The sequence below is a fragment of the Meriones unguiculatus genome (genome assembly GCF_030254825.1).
Source record: "Meriones unguiculatus strain TT.TT164.6M chromosome 13 unlocalized genomic scaffold, Bangor_MerUng_6.1 Chr13_unordered_Scaffold_41, whole genome shotgun sequence".
NCBI lineage: Eukaryota > Metazoa > Chordata > Mammalia > Rodentia > Muridae > Meriones > Meriones unguiculatus.
This window is the reverse complement of record NW_026843650.1, coordinates 97,607-114,853: the sequence shown is the minus strand read 5'-3', so window position 1 is coordinate 114,853 and position 17,247 is coordinate 97,607. Positions and strand designations below refer to the sequence as shown.

At 43.0% G+C, this 17,247-nt stretch overlaps 3 protein-coding genes across 7 annotated transcripts in view; 1 reads left to right on the top strand and 2 right to left on the bottom strand.

Annotated features, from left to right (window-relative positions):
- LOC110541937 (uncharacterized) overlaps nt 1–12,076 on the bottom strand; it is a 42,122-nt gene extending 30,046 nt beyond the window's left edge. Inside the window, exons 1-5 of the mRNA XM_060376453.1 lie at nt 11,515–12,076; nt 11,073–11,434; nt 10,292–10,374; nt 9,569–9,676; nt 8,598–8,688 (exon numbers count right to left, since the gene is read on the bottom strand). Coding sequence (XP_060232436.1) covers nt 8,598–8,688; nt 9,569–9,676; nt 10,292–10,374; nt 11,073–11,434; nt 11,515–11,953 — 1,083 coding nt within the window. The 5' untranslated portion in view covers nt 11,954–12,076. The remainder of the gene's footprint in view (nt 1–8,597; nt 8,689–9,568; nt 9,677–10,291; nt 10,375–11,072; nt 11,435–11,514) is intronic.
- On the bottom strand, nt 154–10,765 carry LOC132651246 (actin-related protein 2/3 complex subunit 1A-like). 5 transcript variants are annotated; one of them, XR_009589036.1, is made up of 7 exons: nt 10,292–10,765; nt 9,569–9,676; nt 8,455–8,688; nt 6,534–6,581; nt 3,484–6,025; nt 2,203–2,247; nt 154–2,054 (listed from the first exon to the last, which is right to left on the bottom strand). XR_009589036.1 is itself a non-coding variant. In XM_060376489.1 (4 exons), exons 1-3 carry the CDS (start codon nt 10,348–10,350, stop codon nt 8,505–8,507), a joined length of 351 nt encoding a protein of 116 aa, XP_060232472.1. In that variant the 5' UTR covers nt 10,351–10,765; the 3' UTR covers nt 5,734–6,581; nt 8,455–8,504. The 5 variants fall into 5 exon arrangements, 1 of the variants encoding a protein (XP_060232472.1); XR_009589037.1 differs by having other exon boundaries at nt 3,484–3,629; XR_009589035.1 differs by lacking the exon at nt 3,484–6,025.
- Nucleotides 12,077–12,357: 281 nt separating the features above from the next.
- Nucleotides 12,358–17,247, top strand: part of LOC132651194 (zinc finger protein 431-like) — a 32,358-nt gene continuing 27,468 nt past the window's right edge. The window contains exons 1-2 of the mRNA XM_060376447.1: nt 12,358–12,474; nt 13,645–13,799. Of these exons, the coding sequence (XP_060232430.1) occupies nt 13,752–13,799 (48 nt within the window). The 5' untranslated portion in view covers nt 12,358–12,474; nt 13,645–13,751. The remainder of the gene's footprint in view (nt 12,475–13,644; nt 13,800–17,247) is intronic.

Sequence of the window (17,247 nt, the reverse complement as noted above, 5' to 3'; positions counted from 1 at the left end):
ATACACACAAACACCTCAAATATATGAAATATTCATATTTACATTTGCTTTCCACCCTCAAGACTTGTGAATTTATGCATATATGTATGAATGTATATATACATATATGTATATACATAATATATATACATACATATACATATACATATATGAACCAAAATTGGGAAGTAATGCTTCATGAAACCTGTAACTTCTAATTCTAGTATTTCTCATTAGAAATAATCTACATTGAAAATGGAAAAATGATAACCATCCCATAAGCTTGATAATCCTCTTTTTATAATATAAATGATGATCTCAAAACATTTTTAATTACTATTCCAATTCAACCACAGAGGAACAAAAGAGTTTTCAAAGAGGAACAAAATAGATTTTCTTTTAAGAAAATCAAACATTTTTTAGTTTCCATTATCTTCAAAAGTCAAAGTGAAATTCACCAGTTTCACAAACACACTGATGGAAAATGATCAGTATTTTCTTTTTATTTTAAATGAGTTGATTACTATCTTTCAAAATAAAATTAGGATTTCCAATTGTGGACTAAATTGGAGCTGAGGAGAAATGACAAAGATGGACAGACAGCTGGGCCATTCACTTAGTTTAGGCCTACACTGGTCAGACACTAAGTCACCCTTATCTAGGGTGGGAGCTTACAGTGAGAGAAAAATGTTGAGGGTTGAGTTTTCTCTCAGGGTTGAGAGAAAAATGTATGCATTTGGTTGTCTCTATAATGTATAGAAGAACTCTCTCCTTTCATTTTTTTCACAATTTATGAAATGGATCTTCAGGAATATTACTCAATAACTGGAAAATTTACGCCCCAAACTGAGACTGTTTTATTGATGTCTGTCCTAAAATCTATTTACATACTTATAAGAATACTCCTTAAAATATGTACTTGAGGAGGTCAGGACCAATTTTATTTCTCTCAGAATAATATGAAGGCTATGATCATGGCCCCTAGAGATTATATGTGATGTGGTCCTAAAAAACACCTCTATGCTCCAATCACAGCAGTCCTTAGCATCTGCAGGATCACCAAGCAGGACCTACTTGGTACCAGCAGTTCCCCTGATGAGTGTAGGGATAGTGTCTGCTTCTCATCTCTTCACACTAATTTGGAAGTTATGAGTTCAGAGGCTTACATATATGATCCCCTTTGAGCAACCAATATAACCAGTGATATTATCTTTCATATTTTAAACAGTTTTTGAGAAAAATTTTAGTGTAGTCCACAAACTTCCAATACTCATAAGTCAGCTTCAAAATAACTATAATTGCTGATATCTCTCTCCTTTTCATGATTTTTGCTATTTTTTTCTCAATTCAAACAGCAGAATCACACTTTAAATAATTCATTTTTTAAAATATGACTGAAACATTTGTGATAACAAAGTGAAAATGTGTACAGAAGAAAGTCCACTAAGCTTCAACTCTACTTCAAAAAGTCTGTGCCGCTGTGCAATTTTGAGAGTAAGAGAAATACCTCTCATAGGAATAGCAGACTAATTGGCTATCAATACCAAATGGTCAGTCCTGAAAAATATATATACAATTAATATTATACTGACTGAGCTGATTATGTAGTTACGAATATATATATATATATATATATATATATATATATCCACACACATATACGTACCTTAACACATATGTATCTGTGTAACAATTATTAATTAAAAAAGAAGCTATGATTTTAAAAGAGACCAAGTAAGGAAACATGGGAGGATGTGTAATAAGAAATAAAATAGGGAAATAATGAAGTGATTATAAAGCAAAACAGAACAAAAAACTATTTTATTTTTGTACAGTAAAGCCTAATCAAAGTGTAGCCTCTAATACTATGGCAGGCATGAGGGACATACCCATAGGTTATTAGTCACAACCAAAACATCATTAAACAAGGAGAGATGTATTTTTTTTTCCTTATTCTGTCTCTTCTGAGTTTCCTGGAGCCTTGGCATAGCAAGGTCCAGTATACTCCATCGTTGGTGAACTCCTCATAGGCTTCCATGTGGGTAAAGATAGATTCTCCTGGGACAGGTCTCAACCTAACAGAACAGATATTCAGTGGATAATTACAAGACTGATATCCATACTAAATTTCAAAGGGTGCATAGTTTTAAAACATGGACTCAATTTGCAAGAGAAGTCATTTTCCTCGCCTCTGGCAAAAGCGACATATGGCACTCTACCAACCTGTGATATCAGGATATCAGCCACCAATGCTGGCCTCCAGGTCAACTGAAGGGGAAGTAAAAGTACTTATTATACATCTCAGAACCCACACCTGTATTCTTGTTACTTCCCAAACAAGCCTACACTCTGCTAACTCCCAAAATATTCAATCAAAATATTTTATAAAGACAGTTTCTTTACTTGTCTGAGCTATCTCCACTTTCCTGTCTTAATATTGTTTCTTTTCTCATAGACAGCTTGGTCACATGAAATTTTTTTTTCCTCCCCCCAGGTCTGAAGTTTTCTAGAATCCTCTGAACATTTTTCATCTTTTATCCATAACAAAATTCTTTCCTATAATCATCTAAGATTTGGTGTTTTTTTTCCCTGTTATCCAGATCATTTAAATTGAACATTTAAAATGTATCTGTACTTAAGTGACTATTACTCTGCTAAAAACAAGTAATGTATACAGAGATCCAATAGCTTTTAGTTAGAAAACACTTAATGAAATGAATGAAAGTATCAAAAGAAAGATAGCAGCCAATGGTCTTCAATACACACATAAATGAAACGTATGTAATGTAAAGGGTTATGTTAAAAATAGTACCAATTCCATTTCATGATAACAGAATTGAAAGTAAAAGAGCATGTTTGGAAAACAGTTCTTGTCTAGTCTGAACCTGTATCAAAATATTGAGATTTAGGTTTCAAAGAACGTAAAATATGTCAGAAACAATGAAAGTCTGTTGAAACAAAGAATTGTGACTGAAACATGAGAGATACTCTGTAAGTTTCATAATAAAGAAATGTAGTATACACTGGACATATAATGGTCATGGACAAATCATTCAAAATTAGAATGCCTGTCTTTAAAATGATTGTATTTCGGTGATAGTAATAATTTTTGCCTTCTGCACAGTGTGCAATTTCATTAATATGTGTAATTATATACTTCTAATTAAGATAGCAAAACTCTACCAGACTGTTAGGTTCTTCATGAAGATATTCTGCTGAATAATTATGATTTTAAAAATATAACACATTTGAGTATGGGAAATAAAAACACATCAGAAGGAAATCTCTATAGTGTCACGTGGTAACCAACCCCATTATTTTCAAAATAGTAATAAATACGTGTAAAGAAAGTAATCGGGCTTTCCTAATAGCATAAACTATTTAGGTCCCAGGGAGTGCAATTATCCAAACATGCCAGTCCTGGACCTACTCAACATGCATTTTCAAAGGAATTCTGGTGATTAGAAAGAAACAACCAAAAAACAAACAAATAAACACACATACCAAAAATAGCATTCATCAAGAATTTGTGCAAAAGTTCTGGTCCAGCAAAATAGCCATTTTCCTTGCTCCAACAAAAGGGACAAATCGCTCTCTATTGACCTGTAGCTCCTATGAGGATATCAACACCCATGGTGGCCTCCAGGTTCCTTGAAGGGGAAGTAAATGGACTTGTTATATATCTCTAAACACACGTCTAGATTCCTGTGCCTTCCCAAAGAGCCTCATCTCTTTCTGCACTATTCTAATTTTCTGCATAGTCTAGAAATACCCTGATTTTTTTTACACAAATTAATTTATTTATAAATTTCATATCTTCATCCCAGGCCCCGTCCCTTCTCTCTTCACAGTCCCACCATCATTCTTCCCTCCCCCATTCCCTCTTTCTCTTCAGAGAGGCTCACTGTGTGTAACAACCCACCCTGACACATAACATGAGGTAGGACTTCCTCTCTCACTAAGGACAGGCAAGACAGCCCAGCTAGGGGAAAGGAAACTAAGGGCAAGCAACAGAGTCAGAGATAGCCTTCAGTTCAATTGTTAGGGGTCCCACATGCTGACCAAGATGCACATCTGTTACATATGTGTAGGTGGACCTAAGTCCAGCCTGTACATTTATGAAGCATAGTTTGTCTCTGTCTAAGCTATCTCTACTTTTCTCCTAATATTCTCCATTCTCTTCTAGACAGTCTTGGTCATATCAAGTCTGCTTCTTTTTCTCTGTGCTATGAACTCTTCCAGGTGCCTCTGAACATTTTTCCTCTCTGACCCATAATAAAATTATTCCCTGTAATAATGGAGTGGCTACAATTTTAATGGTTTCTCTGTTGTTCCTGCTCATACAGTTGGAATATTTAACATATATATTTTATTAAGTGAATATTACTATGCCTAAGTCATTTCATTTCATTCAAGGAATATGTACTGACAAGCCATAGTTTTTACTTGGGAAGGATTAAAGATCCCTGTGAATTGAACAGTCAAAGAGAGACATCAGCCAAGGTTGTCATCAAATGCATCTGGCAATAATGTAAAGGTATTTTATAAAATATTGCCAATGCAATTTCATTATAAAATTGAAATTAAATGAGTATGTCTGGAAAGTCATTCTTATCTACTAGAATCAATGTTCACATATTGAGAAATATATGTTTGAAACTAGAAGGTTGTTGAATTTGGGGCTGAAATTTGAGCAGTTTCCAACAAAACTTTGTTGGCACAATGGGTAATACAACTAGATGAAGAGAAAATAATCTCTCATATCTTGGGCATATAGTTTTGAAGGTACATGACTATCATTCCTTGTAATATCTCAAAGCATTACTCTCTGTCATGATAACTTTGTTTCTTTGGGGGAATGGTAAAGATTATTGCTAACAGGAGTAGCTTTTCATGAAAAAAAAAAACTGTTAAGAATTAGGTCACAGGTTCTAGAGAACTCAAGACAGAACACTTCCTGAGACCATTAGTCTAGCATGAAAATCATAATGAGCATTTTAAAATACCTTTACATCGGAGCCTGGAATGGAGAACCTTTCACTGGGCAAAAAATTAGCCTTTTCTTACCTGGCACTAACCAAAATGGCTACAGCAGTTTGTAGACAAACCCCTGAAGTGTAAACATTCTGTAGTAGTCAGGGGGAGAAACCACTGTGATGTCAACATTCCAAGGCTCAGGCCATAACTCACAAAGTGACGCATGCATTTCAAATTTTGACTTTAAGACATTGATTTAAAAAAAAATTGAGCCACATGTGTTTTGAAGAAATATTCAAAACTGTGTGTGTGTATGCGTGTGTAATAGATATATGATATAGACAATAGACAAAGGATAGATGTTAGATAGAAGGATAGATAACTATAATGCTATCAGCACAACAATAGGAGGAATACTTCTATAGGGTCAAATAGGGGGAATACTTGTACAGGGTCAAATAAAAGGGGAGGACAACCTTCCCTAACAGTGGACTAGGGGAGGGGTGCAGGGGGAGAAGAGGGAAAGAGGGTGGGATCTGAGATGAGGGAGAGGGCCACAGCCACAATATAATTTGAATAACTTGAAATAAATAATAATAATAATAATAATAATATTTAAAAGACAGTAATGTAAAAATATCGGGAAATTTATATTCATCTCCAAAGATTATTAATTCCTAATTTTTTTACCTGTTAAAGGCCCAGGTAAAAAAAGGCAGCATGCAAAATCATTAAAACTCTGAAACTTAGAGTCTAACACATGCAAAAATCATAGAATACTTGAAAGATGAATGCGCTTTATTGAGATATGGTCAGAAAGCTTCATGCACAGAGAAGTCAGAAAGCTTGAAGGAGAGGAGTACACATGCTTATTAGTATACAGTAAATTTTATATATTAATCCTAGATACACAAAGAATTGTAACTGAAACATGGGAGATGCTCTGTACATTTAGTAATAAAATATGTAGTATACTTTGGACATATAACAACCATGAACAAACCATTAAAAATTAGAATTACCTGTCTGTATGGTGATTGTATTTGGTGATAGTAATGATTTTAGACTTCTGCAAAGTGTATAATTTCATTAATACATTTAATTATACAGTTCTCTTTAAGATAGCAAAATTCTACCAGACTGTGAGATTCTTCATAAAGATGTTCTGCCAAATAATTATAATTTTAAAAATATGACACATTTGAGTATGGGAAATAAAAACACATCATAAGGAAATCTCTAAAGTGGCATGTGATAACTAAACCCATTACTTTTTAAAAGGACATAATAGGTGGGAATAGTTTAATCAGGCTTTCCTGATGACACTATTTAATTTAAATAATTTAAAAAACAAGTTTAAACTTGTTAGGTCCCACGAAGTGCAATTATCCAAAAATGCTCAACATGCAGTATCAAAGGAATTCTGGTGATTAGAAACAAACAACAACAAAAACAGACAAACAAATAAATACATATACCAAAAACAGTATTCATCCAGAATTAGTGAAATAGTCCTTGTCCAGCAAAATAACCATTTTTCTTGCTGTGACAAAAGGAACATACTGCTCTCTACTGACCTGTGGCTCCTATCAGGATATTAACACCCATGGTGGCTTCCAGGTTGCCTGAAGGGGGAGTAAATGTACTTGTTACACACCTCAAAACACCCATCTAGATTCCTGTGCCTTCCCAAACAGCCTCATCTCTTTCTGCACTATCACAATTTTCTAAATATTCTAGAAATTACCCTGTCTTTCTTTCCACCAATTAATTAATTAATTTCATACCTTCATCACAGGCCCCCATCCCTTCTCTCCTCACAGTCCTACCATCATTATTCACTCCCCATGACCTCATTCTCTTCAAAGAGGCTCACTATGTGTACCAACCCACCCTGACATATTACATGAGGCAGGACTAAGAGCATCTCGCTAGGGGGAAGGGAATTAAGGGCAAGCATCAGAGTCAGTGAAAGCTCTCAGTCCAATTGTTAAGGGACCCACATGTTGCCCAAGCTGCACACCCGCTACTTAAGTGAGGGGGGCCCTAGGTCCAGCCTGTGCATTGATGAAAACATACTTTGTCTCTATCTAAGCTACCTCTACTTTTCTCCTAATATTCTCTATTTTCTTTGAGACAGTCTTGGTCATATCAAGTCTGCTTCTTTTTCTCTCTGATCTGAATTCTTCCATGTGCCTCTGAACATTTTTCCTCTCTCATCCATAAAAAATTACTCATTGTAATAATGGACCCGATGATATTTTGCTGGTTTCTCTGCTGTCCCTGCTCATACAGTTTGAATATTTAAAGTATATATTTTATTAAGTGAGTATCACTATGTCCAAGACATGTTACTTTGTTTAAGGAGCCCCGGTCCTAGTGTGGGTGGCTCCTCCTCACATGCTGAGGAGGCCCTAGATGGATGACTCCAGGGTCTGGAGAAAGCAGAGCTCTGTCAGCCCTGGAGACCTTGGCTCTCCGCCACATTGCTGTACTCCCTGGCTTCAGGGCATGTAATCTCTTCCCCCAAGAGCTCACATCACCTCTGGCTACACAGCCTTCCTCCTTTCCTCCCTCCCTCCTTCCTTCCCTCCATTCCTTCCTTCCCTCACTCCTTCCTTCCTTCCATCCTTCCCTCCTTTCCTTCATTCCTCCCTTTCCTCCCCTCCCACTTCTTCTTCCCCCCACTGCCTGGCCTGGCTGGTCTGGAACTCTGTATACCAGGCTGCCTCCAACTCCATGGAGACCAATCTTCATCTGACTCCTGGAATTAAAGACATGTGTCCTTAAGTCTGGACCTTTATTTCAGTATTTATTTATGTCTTTTTTTTTTTTGAGACAGGGTCTCTCTACGTAGCCCTGGCTGTCCTGGACTTGCTCTGTAGACCAGGCTGGCCCTGAACTCACAGAGATGCCCCTACCTCCGCCTCCCTGAGTATTGGTGTCACAGGTGTGCTATACCACCCAGCTAATTTATGTATATATGCATGTAAGCATGTATGTATGTATGTATGTTCGTATTTTTGCATACATCACATGTGTGCCTGGTGTCTGTGGAAGGTGGAAGAGCATCAGATTTCATGGGCCTGGTCGTGAGCTGCCAAGGGGGTGTCGGGAACCAAATCCTGAGGCCTAGGCGAGTGCTCTTAACTGCTAAGCCATCACTCCAGGCCCTATACTACTTTTTGTATTATCACACTTGTTGCATGTTTGTGTGTGTGTGTTTGTGTGTTGTGTGCATGTTCTATCTTCTCGGCTCATTGCATTATTTTTTGGTGTGTGTGGGGGTAAGGTTGTATCATCTAGCTCAGGCTGGCACCAAACTCAGAGCAATCCCTCTGCTTCAGCCTCCCAAGCCTGGGCATTCTAGGACTGAGCCCACGGCCAACTGTGTAAACTGTGAAGCTGTGTCTGTGCACAGCTGTGTGGGCTGCTGGCTTCAACACAGCACCAAGCTTTCCTGAGGACGAGGGTGGCTCGGAGCCACCACCCACCCACCTGCCGGTGGCTGTGCTCCCCTTGTCTTAGGGACTCTGGGGTCAGCTCTTCTAGCAGGCACTGTGGCAGGGCGGCTCAGTGGATAGTTCATGCATGGCCCGGGCTGCACACCAGCGCTGCCAACTGCCACTGGAGAGACATACGTTGAAATCCCAGATCATCATGGCCCCGTTGATGCCAGTGGTACAGAATTTGCGACAGTCCTGTTGGTCCACCTCGTAAATGGACACCTGGCTAAAAGAAGAGCGAGACCATGATGTCTATGGAGGGAGTGAGGCCATTCTCCCAAGCCCTGCACAGACAGATGGCTCGGGGTGCACTAGGCTCCCAATCCCTCAGGGCCACACGACAAGATCCTGTCCTAGAGTGGGAGGGCTCACTCACCCGGGATGTGGCCCAGCTGGTAAGACTACATCAGGCCCTCGCCAGATACCCAAAGCCATACACTGGGTACTGATGCTTGTGTGGAGCCCTAGCCACCTGAAAGTGGAGGCCAGAAGGCTACAAGTTCAAGGTCAGGGTGGCTTCAGGGATGGCTCAGAGGTTGAGAGTGCTGGCTGCTTTTCCAGAGGTCCAGAGTTCGAGTCCCAGCACTCACAGCCATCTGGTGTCAGAGGAGAGGGAGAGGAAAAAGGAGGGAGGTAGAGAGGGAGGGAGAGGGATGGAGAGAGAGAGAAGGAGAGAAAGGGAGGGAGAGAGGAAGAGAGACAGGAACAGAGAGAGTGGGAGAGAGGGAGTGAGAGAGAGGGAAAGGGAGAAAAGAGAGGGAGAGAGGGGGAGACAGGGAGAAAGAAGGAGAGAGGCAGAGAGAGGAAGGGAGAGAGAGAGGAGAGAGGAGGGAGGAGGGGGAGGGAGAAAGGGGAAGGGAGCAGGAAAGGGAGAGAGGAGAGAGAGGGAATGGAGAAGTAAGGGAAAGGGGAAGAAGAGGGATACAGGAGAGAGAAGCTCAGCAAGTTCTCCTCCTGCTGAGCCACATCCCAGCCCCAGCTCCTTTTCTAGACTAGGAAGTTCCCTTTATCACCGAGCTGCTCAGAGGGTACTGTACTTTGCAAATAAAGGAGCCCAACAGGTACCTGTCAGTGCTGAGCAACAGGCAGTGCCCATTTATCCTCACCTGCATTTGAAGTCACATGACCCTGCAGCCAGCCAAATGTTGTTGAGGTGCCAGCCCAAGCTGAAGACTGTGGAGCGAATCGGCTTCTTAATGTGCTTGCTCACCCACCTGAGGAAGGAAAAAACCTAGTTTACACTGTCCTCACAGACAAAAATAGCAGCATTTTCCAAGCTGCCCCATAAACCCCCTCCAAATAAAACTGATCTATATGTTTATAAAAACCACTTCAATTCTGAAATCGACAGACATTAGCTACATTTATAAAGGTAACTCATGTACGCACCATCACTTTTAAAGTTATAAGGCTGTCCTTTGACTTAAGCTTGAGTATTTTCATGGGCTCCCTACAGTGCACAGCTGCTCCTGCTGAAGGCTGGCTTGCCCTGTCAGGGAAGAGCTTCCTATACACAGTTCAGGCTGTCTCTGAATTGCTGTGAACCCCACACAGGTCTCAAAATCAAGCTAGAATTTCAGGCCTGTGCACCACACTGGCCTGAGGGACTGATGTACAGCTCACGTTCAGGGACTACATCTGTGACCACAGTAAGGTCCAGTCCACCTACAACCTCTCTGCAAACATACAGTCAACTGCTCCAAGGCAGTCAGGAGAAAATGCTTCCTACATGAATTAAGAAGAGTCGGGGGCTGGAAAGGGAAGGACAGAGATGAAGAGATGAAGGAGGAAGTAGAGGAAGAAAGGGAAGAGAGATTAGCATGGCTCACCAGTCATTTCCAGACTCAAAGTAGCAGACAGAGGAGATGAGCTGGAATCCACTCGCCATAGCAAACTTGTTCTCCAGTGGGGGCTACTTCACAAAAGTGGCACGGCTAATCCTGAGCAAGGGCAGGGGTGGTGGCAAACTCCTCAAGGTTGTCACTTCTCCAAAGCCCCTCCTCCTTGGCTCTGCAGAGGACTTATGAAGTGGCCGTGCGCCTGGCTCTCCACTTCTCCAAAGCCCTTCCTCCTTGGGTGCACAAGGGACGCAAGAGGTGGCTGTGTGCCCTGACTCTCCTGGAGCACCCTGGGGCTGTGGCGGTGGCAGAACAGCATCTTTAGGTGGTTTCTCTTCCCTTTCGAAGTCCATCCCCAGGGAGAGGGGGGCGCACCTTGTACCCAGGCCTGGACAGGCTTGGTCTCCTCCTTGTAGTCCTCCTACTGCTTTGGGATCAGGTTAGGTTTCAGGCATCTTGGTTCTCCAGGCCTGAAACGGGAGAATGTGAGCAGAGAGAGAATGGGCCCAGCCCGGGACTCCAATGTCAGTGTTAGAACCCAAGGTCTCGGTGGGGTCAGGGGGTCAATCTATAAGAACTGTTCCCCTGGGCACTTAGGGAGAGGGAGGTGGGGGGGGTGGGAACTGGGGGATTCTGGGAAGAAGAGGGGTTCCAGAGGAAGGACAGGAACTGGGGTATTCTGGGAAGGATGCTTTATCACAGCATCCAGGAGGAGACCCTGGCTCACCAGAGCCATGCGGACCACAGGGCGTCAGAGAGGAGCCTCACTCACCCGGCACGGTCGTGCTCCCTTAGTCTTCCGCGCTCTCTTTGCACGAGCCGTTCTGGGGATCCACGGCCAGCTGCTGCCATTCTCCCTGGGTCGGATATTCAGCCTCGGCCTTGAAAGTCGGGGTGCCCTGGAGGGGCGCAAGACCTCAGTTACTGCTCGCTTTCTCTGCTGAGTAGCAAGGAGCTGGTGAGCCGAGTGGCAGGATAACAAAGCGACCCACGTCACCTCGACTGGACTCAGGGACCCCTGAAACACGGCTTCGGGCATAGCCTGAACTAGCCAGCATCTCCCGGCAGCTTTGACTGGGCTGAATGTGCGGAATGGAGACAAGGGGAGCGCCAGCGTCCACCACCTCCTCACTGCTAATTGAGAAACAAGGGGACCAGCCCCACCCCTGCTGCACCGTCCTGGCCCTGCACTGTGGCTCTTGTCCAGCCCTGACACCCCAAAATGCGCCCTTCCTTCTCGGAGCCCTTGACAGGGCGGTGGGAAAATTCATTCGCCTGCGGTCTCGGGGTTTGGGGGGTCCTCACCTGCGGGGAGACCGGATGCAGGGCGCGCGCCCAGGCCGCTGCCTCCTCCCCGCTCTCGGGGCGCCAGTGGCGCACAGGGTCCCGCAGCCGGCGCGCGAGGAGGCTGAGGAACTGCTCGAGGACCAGCAGCTCCAGCATCTGCTCCTTGGAGCGCAGCTCGGGCCGCAGCCAGCGGCGGCACAGCTCCCGCCGGCGGCTCAACGCCTCCTCCGGGCCGGACACGTCCCCGGGGCGCAGCCGCCGGAAGCGTCTCCGGGAGGTGTCGGGGTCCCGCCAGTCCCCGGGGTCCTTCTCTTCCTCCTCCGCTTCTGCTTTCAGTGCCAGCACCATCGCGCAGGCCGCCGCCATCGCAGCCTCCGGGACCCCGAGACCCCGATGAGATTTCCGGAAAGCGGGGCGCGCGGCCACCGTCTCCTCCGAAACACAGCCACCACTGCTCACGACCCCGGCCAGCGCGCCAGCGGGAGAAAAACAAACCAGGCCGGAAGTGCGTCATCAACCCACGCCTACTCCGGACAGAGGGATACAGAAGCCGGGCCTGTCATGGGTCTCTCCATGTGCATCTCTGCCTCCCAGCGTTTATAATGCTGGAAAAAGCGCGCATGGGATTCTGGGATTTGTAGGCGACTCAGTGTCCACGGTCCAGCAACGGACAGGGAAGGAATCAAACTCGGAACTACGAGCAATCCCAGAATGCATCGCGCCACGTGGACGTCATTTTTGTAGTTCTCCGATACAATCCCGGAAGTCCTTGCTCCGAAGCCACGTTTGTAGTTCTCAGGCCAGTGGGTCTCTGAGGTGATGTATCTTGGACCGTTGGGACTTCCGTGACCAGCAAGAGCTCCGAAGTGAGAAACGAAGGGATAAAGGTATGTCTGTGAATAGAGGGTTTGTGTTTACAGCCCCGTGGCGGAGGCCAGGGAGATGGTAGGGCGGCCTCGGTGCCTCCGAGCCCGGAAGTCTCTGCTCTCTGCGGGGCGGATCTGGAAGCGAAGCCGTAAGGGGCGGGACTTCCGCCAGAGACGCGCTTCTACCCGGAACGGTTTTCCCAGGTCTGCAATCTTCTTATCCCAAGCAGTTATGAATTCATAGTCCTGCTCACACGTGGGGTGGGGCCGGGGAGGAAGGGGAGTAGGGGGGATTTTGGGGTTCCCCGCTTCCCTCCCTTGTCCACCCCTCGCCTTCCATCTATTTGCCTGGAGTCCCCGAGGGGCTCGTGCAGAACTGCAGGCAGGGGATGGCGGGAAGAGAGGAGGCACAGTCCTCTGCTCCCACCATTCCTGCATGCTTCCTGGGGGAGATGGGTGCATCCCGTCCTGGGTGAGGCTGTGCACGACCTTGTATTGGTTGTTCTGGCGCCCTCTGCTGGCCTGAGGGTACACGAGCAGGGAGGATCCTATAAATAATGTTTAGGGGCCTGGGGGTTGAGTAGGTAAGGTGTACTGGGCTTAGTTGCTGGAGACTCAGTACAGAAGGATCTGGCTACCTCTGCTGTTCTAAAGGCATATACATATGGGCAAAGAGAAAAAGTAAGAGATGGAGGAGGAAGAAGAGGGAAGGAAGGAAAGAGAGAGAGAGAAGAAAGAAAGAAAAGGAAGGAAGGAAAGAAGGAAAGAAAGAAATCTTTCTGGCTCTGCAGAAAAACAGCCAGCGAATTGAAACTTGGGTACTATTTGGTGTTGATTTGCTGAATTTGAACCAACATACACAGGTAAATGTGCAGGTAGTCATATAAGTAACTGAAGTTTTTCCACATGGTAAATAAATTATTTTCAACCAGAAGGAAGGTGTAGAATATGGCAAACCAACACATTTATTTTAGAGTCCGTGTCAAATAGGAATGACTTGATGAACTTTTTCAGAGGAAGCTTCTCATATTCAAAAACAAGAGCTATCCCTGGCTTAATGAACTGTCTCTAGTCTCCTACAGCCTCCCAGTACCCAGGATATTTTTACTTCCATAAATTCTGGACTGACAGGTTTGATTGCTCACCTTCTGCTTTCCTGTGTGAAAATCATGACCCATACCCAATTTCTAGAGATTAAACCAGAAGAAAATTATGTGGTGACCATTTCTGAGCCCAGCTCTTCCATATGGAATGCAGTGTATGCAGTGTCCCATGCCCTCCATAAAACCCTGATTGAAATGCGACCTAAAGAAGACAGAAACATGGACTGGCTTCTTCCATGCCAGGTAAGCCTCACTCATAAGCAAGGGAAGCATCAGGATCTTATATTTTTTGGCTTCAGTAAACAGCTTTGTCTCCACTAGATAGCTTTGGCTCACTAGTTGACTTTGTCTTCAGTAAATAGCCTTGACTCCCGGCACTTTATCTGAGCAGAGGTCCTATGTTATCTCTATTCATGGTCCTTAGGTGGAATATCAGTCTCAGAAAACACCTCTAGCCCCAGGTTTTTTGGCTCTGTTGGTCTCTTTGTGGAGATCCTGTCCCTTCCAGTTCTTTCTATCTACCCCATCTTCCATAAGGTTTCCTGCCCTCTGCCTAAAGTTTGGGTATGAGTCTCAGGATCTCTGTCAAAACGCTTGTGGGGTAGTCTTTCAGAGGACTCCTGTGGAAGGCTCCTGTCCTTTTCCTTGTCTTCTCCCACTTTTGATTTCTATCCTCTTTTCCCTTCTGAGTGTGGTTTCAGCCTCTTCCCTAGGGTCCTCCTTGTTGTTTAGCTACTTTAGTGTGTTTTTCCTATATTATATGTGTAACATCCACTTATGAGTATATGTATATATATATGACCATGTGTGTCTTTCTGCTTCTGGATTACCACACTCAGGATGATCTTTTCTAGTTTCTGCCATTTGTCTGAAAATTTCATGACTTCTTTGTTTTGTAATTGCTGAGTAATATTCCATCATGTAAATGCACCACACTTTCTGTTTCCATTCTTTACTTCAGGGACATCTAGATTGTTTTCAGATTCTGGATATGATAAATAAATCTGTTATGAACATAGTAGAGCAAATGTCCTTGTTGAATGGTGGGGCATCGTTTGGATATATGCCCAGGAGGAAAATTGCTATCCTAACAAAATAATCTACAGATTCAATGCAATTCCCATCAAAATACCAACACAATTCTTTACAGACCTTGAAAGAAGTATTTTCAACTTCATATGGAAAAATGAACAAAGAAAAACAGAACTGCTAAAACAATCCTGTGTAGCAATAGATTGTCTGGAGGTATCTCTATCCCAGATCTCAAGCTGTAATACAGAGCAACAATAATAAAAACTCCATGGTACTGGCATAGAAGCTGACTGGTAGATCAATGGAATCAAATAGAAGACCCAGTAATAAATCCCCACACCTATGGACACTTTTTAAAATCTTAGGTTTGCCCATAACCAAGAGGCAATTTAAAACATGAGCTATAACATTTTTTTGAGGCTTCTCCTGTATGTAAACTGGCAAAAATGAATCCACTAAAGGTATCTATAGTTACATGAAGATATTTCAGATTGCCAAATTCAGGTAAGTGAGTAACATCCATTTGCCAGATGTCATTTGGGACCAGGTCTCTGAGATTAACTCCCAAATGGGGAGTGGGCAGGAGAGTGACACAGGCAGGACATTGTTTGACAATTTGGCGTGCCTACTCCCCAGTGATTTTAAAAAGTAGTCAAAGTGTTTGGGCATTTAAATGATGCAGGGCATGTTTTTTTTCTGGCCTGCTCAACAGGGTTTACTGAAATGGGGAATGCCAAGTGTGTCGCAGCTTTGTTTGTGCCCCAAAAGGATGAGCTGTGCAACCAAGGTAGTATAGGGGGCAAGAACCTTAGTGGGAGAGGTGGAGAGATGAGTCCACAGAAGGGGATTATGTTGCCAAAACACTCCAGTAGGTGTATGGAATGAGGTACACACAACAAAGAGAAGGGGTTCTTTATAGGAAATAAATGTAACTCCCTGATTTTGGATAGCTGTTTCCACAATCTGAAGGGCCTGTGTCACTGCAGGGGTTAATGAGCGACGGGAGGAGGGGTTAGAGTCTCCCTTGAGAATGTCAAAGAGAGGTTTAAGGTCCCCTGTGGTGAGTTTAAGATAAGGTCTTACCCAGTTGATATCTCCTAGGAGCTTTTGAAAATCATTTGTAGTCTTTAAATGGCTAGTTTTTAACTGGATTTTTTTTTGTGTAGTAATTTTTTGATGATGGAGCTCAAATCCTAAATAAAAAGATGGGTCTTTTAATTGAATTTTATCTGGTGCAATTTGTAAACCATAATCTATTAGTTTTTGTGAAAGCTTTTGACAGCAATGAAGCAACAATGAGCCATCAGGTCCAGCTAAAAGGATATCATTCATATAATAAAAGGATCAATAATCTGAGCTACAAACTTTTTACACAGAGTTGGACTATTAACCATGCCTTGGGGCAAAACTTTACATTGGAAACAAGGCATAGGCCCTTTGACGTTTGTTACTGGCAGGATAAAGGCAAAGTGCTTTTTATCCTCGGGGTGCAGGTGGATGGTAAAAGAACAGTCTTTAAGATCTATAACTATCTTATAAAAGCCAGCAGGGATGGCTACAAGGGTAGGCAGTCCTGGTTGTAAAGCACCCATGGTAAGCACAGTTTTATTAACTTCTCTTAGGTCTTGTAATAATCTCCATTTGCCATACCTTTTTCTAATAACAAAAATAGGCGTGTTCCAAGGAGAAGTAGTAGGTTCAGTGTGACCAGTGGCAAGTTGTGAATGTACTAACGCCATAGCCACTGCTAACTTTTCTGAGGTTAAAGGCCATTGGTCAACCCAAACAGCTTCATCAGATTTCCAAGTGATTTTGTCTGTATGGGGTACAGGGATGCTAACAGCCATTAGGGTAAATTTGTCATGCCCAATCCTGCACACTTGATTTTTGACCAAAAGGTCAAAACCATACAATGGAAAAAAGAAGAGTATGTTCAAAAAACGTATTGGACTATCTGGATGTCTACATGTACAAAAATGCAAATAGATCCATATTTATCACCCTGCACAAAACTAAAGTCCAAGCGGATCAAAGACCTTAAGATAAATCCAGACACACTAAGAAAAGGTAGAAGTAGAAGTGGGGAAGAGCCTTGAACTCATTGACACAGGAGACAACGTTTTGAGCAAACCATGAATTTGATATAGAGATCGAAGGGGAATTTGGGAATGGTTGGAGGGAGTAAAATATCATAATTATATTATAATCTCAAAATTGAACTACATATTAGCTCATTAGATTCATGATTTTTAAGTGAATTACTGTTCAGTACTTTAAAAAATTAAAATATTCAGGTAAATGGATGGACCTACAAAAAATGTTGTCTTTGTAATCCAGACACAGAGTGATAAAACTTTGCATATTCCATCTCTCTTCAAAGTTTATAGCTACAAATTTGTGTAGATTTGCATTCAGTAGCGAGTCCATATCCTGCAGTAACTGCAAAAACCAGAAATGTAAAAAGGAACAATTCCTACAGTGAGAATGTAATTGTGTGAGCAATAGGATATAGAAGCTTATAAGTGATTTGAAAGAGGAAATATACATGGTTAAGCAAATGTCCTTGTTGTATGGTTGAGCACCTTTTTGATATATGCCCAGAAGTGGTATAATTGGGTCTTGAGGTAGGGCTATTTTCTATTTTTTGAGAAAGTGATAG

Excerpts from the sequence above, each read along its gene's own strand:
- LOC132651246 (XM_060376489.1), bottom strand. The coding sequence starts at position 10,350 with ATGGCGAGTGGATTCCAGCTCATCTCCTCTGTCTGCTACTTTGAGTCT. Across the intron at positions 9,677-10,291 it reads TTTGAGTCTGGAAATGACTG|GTGGGTGAGCAAGCACATTA; the intron begins GTGAGCCATGCT and ends TTCCTTCCTCAG. Across the intron at positions 8,689-9,568 it reads TCATGTGACTTCAAATGCAG|CCAGGTGTCCATTTACGAGG; the intron begins GTGAGGATAAAT and ends CTCTTCTTTTAG.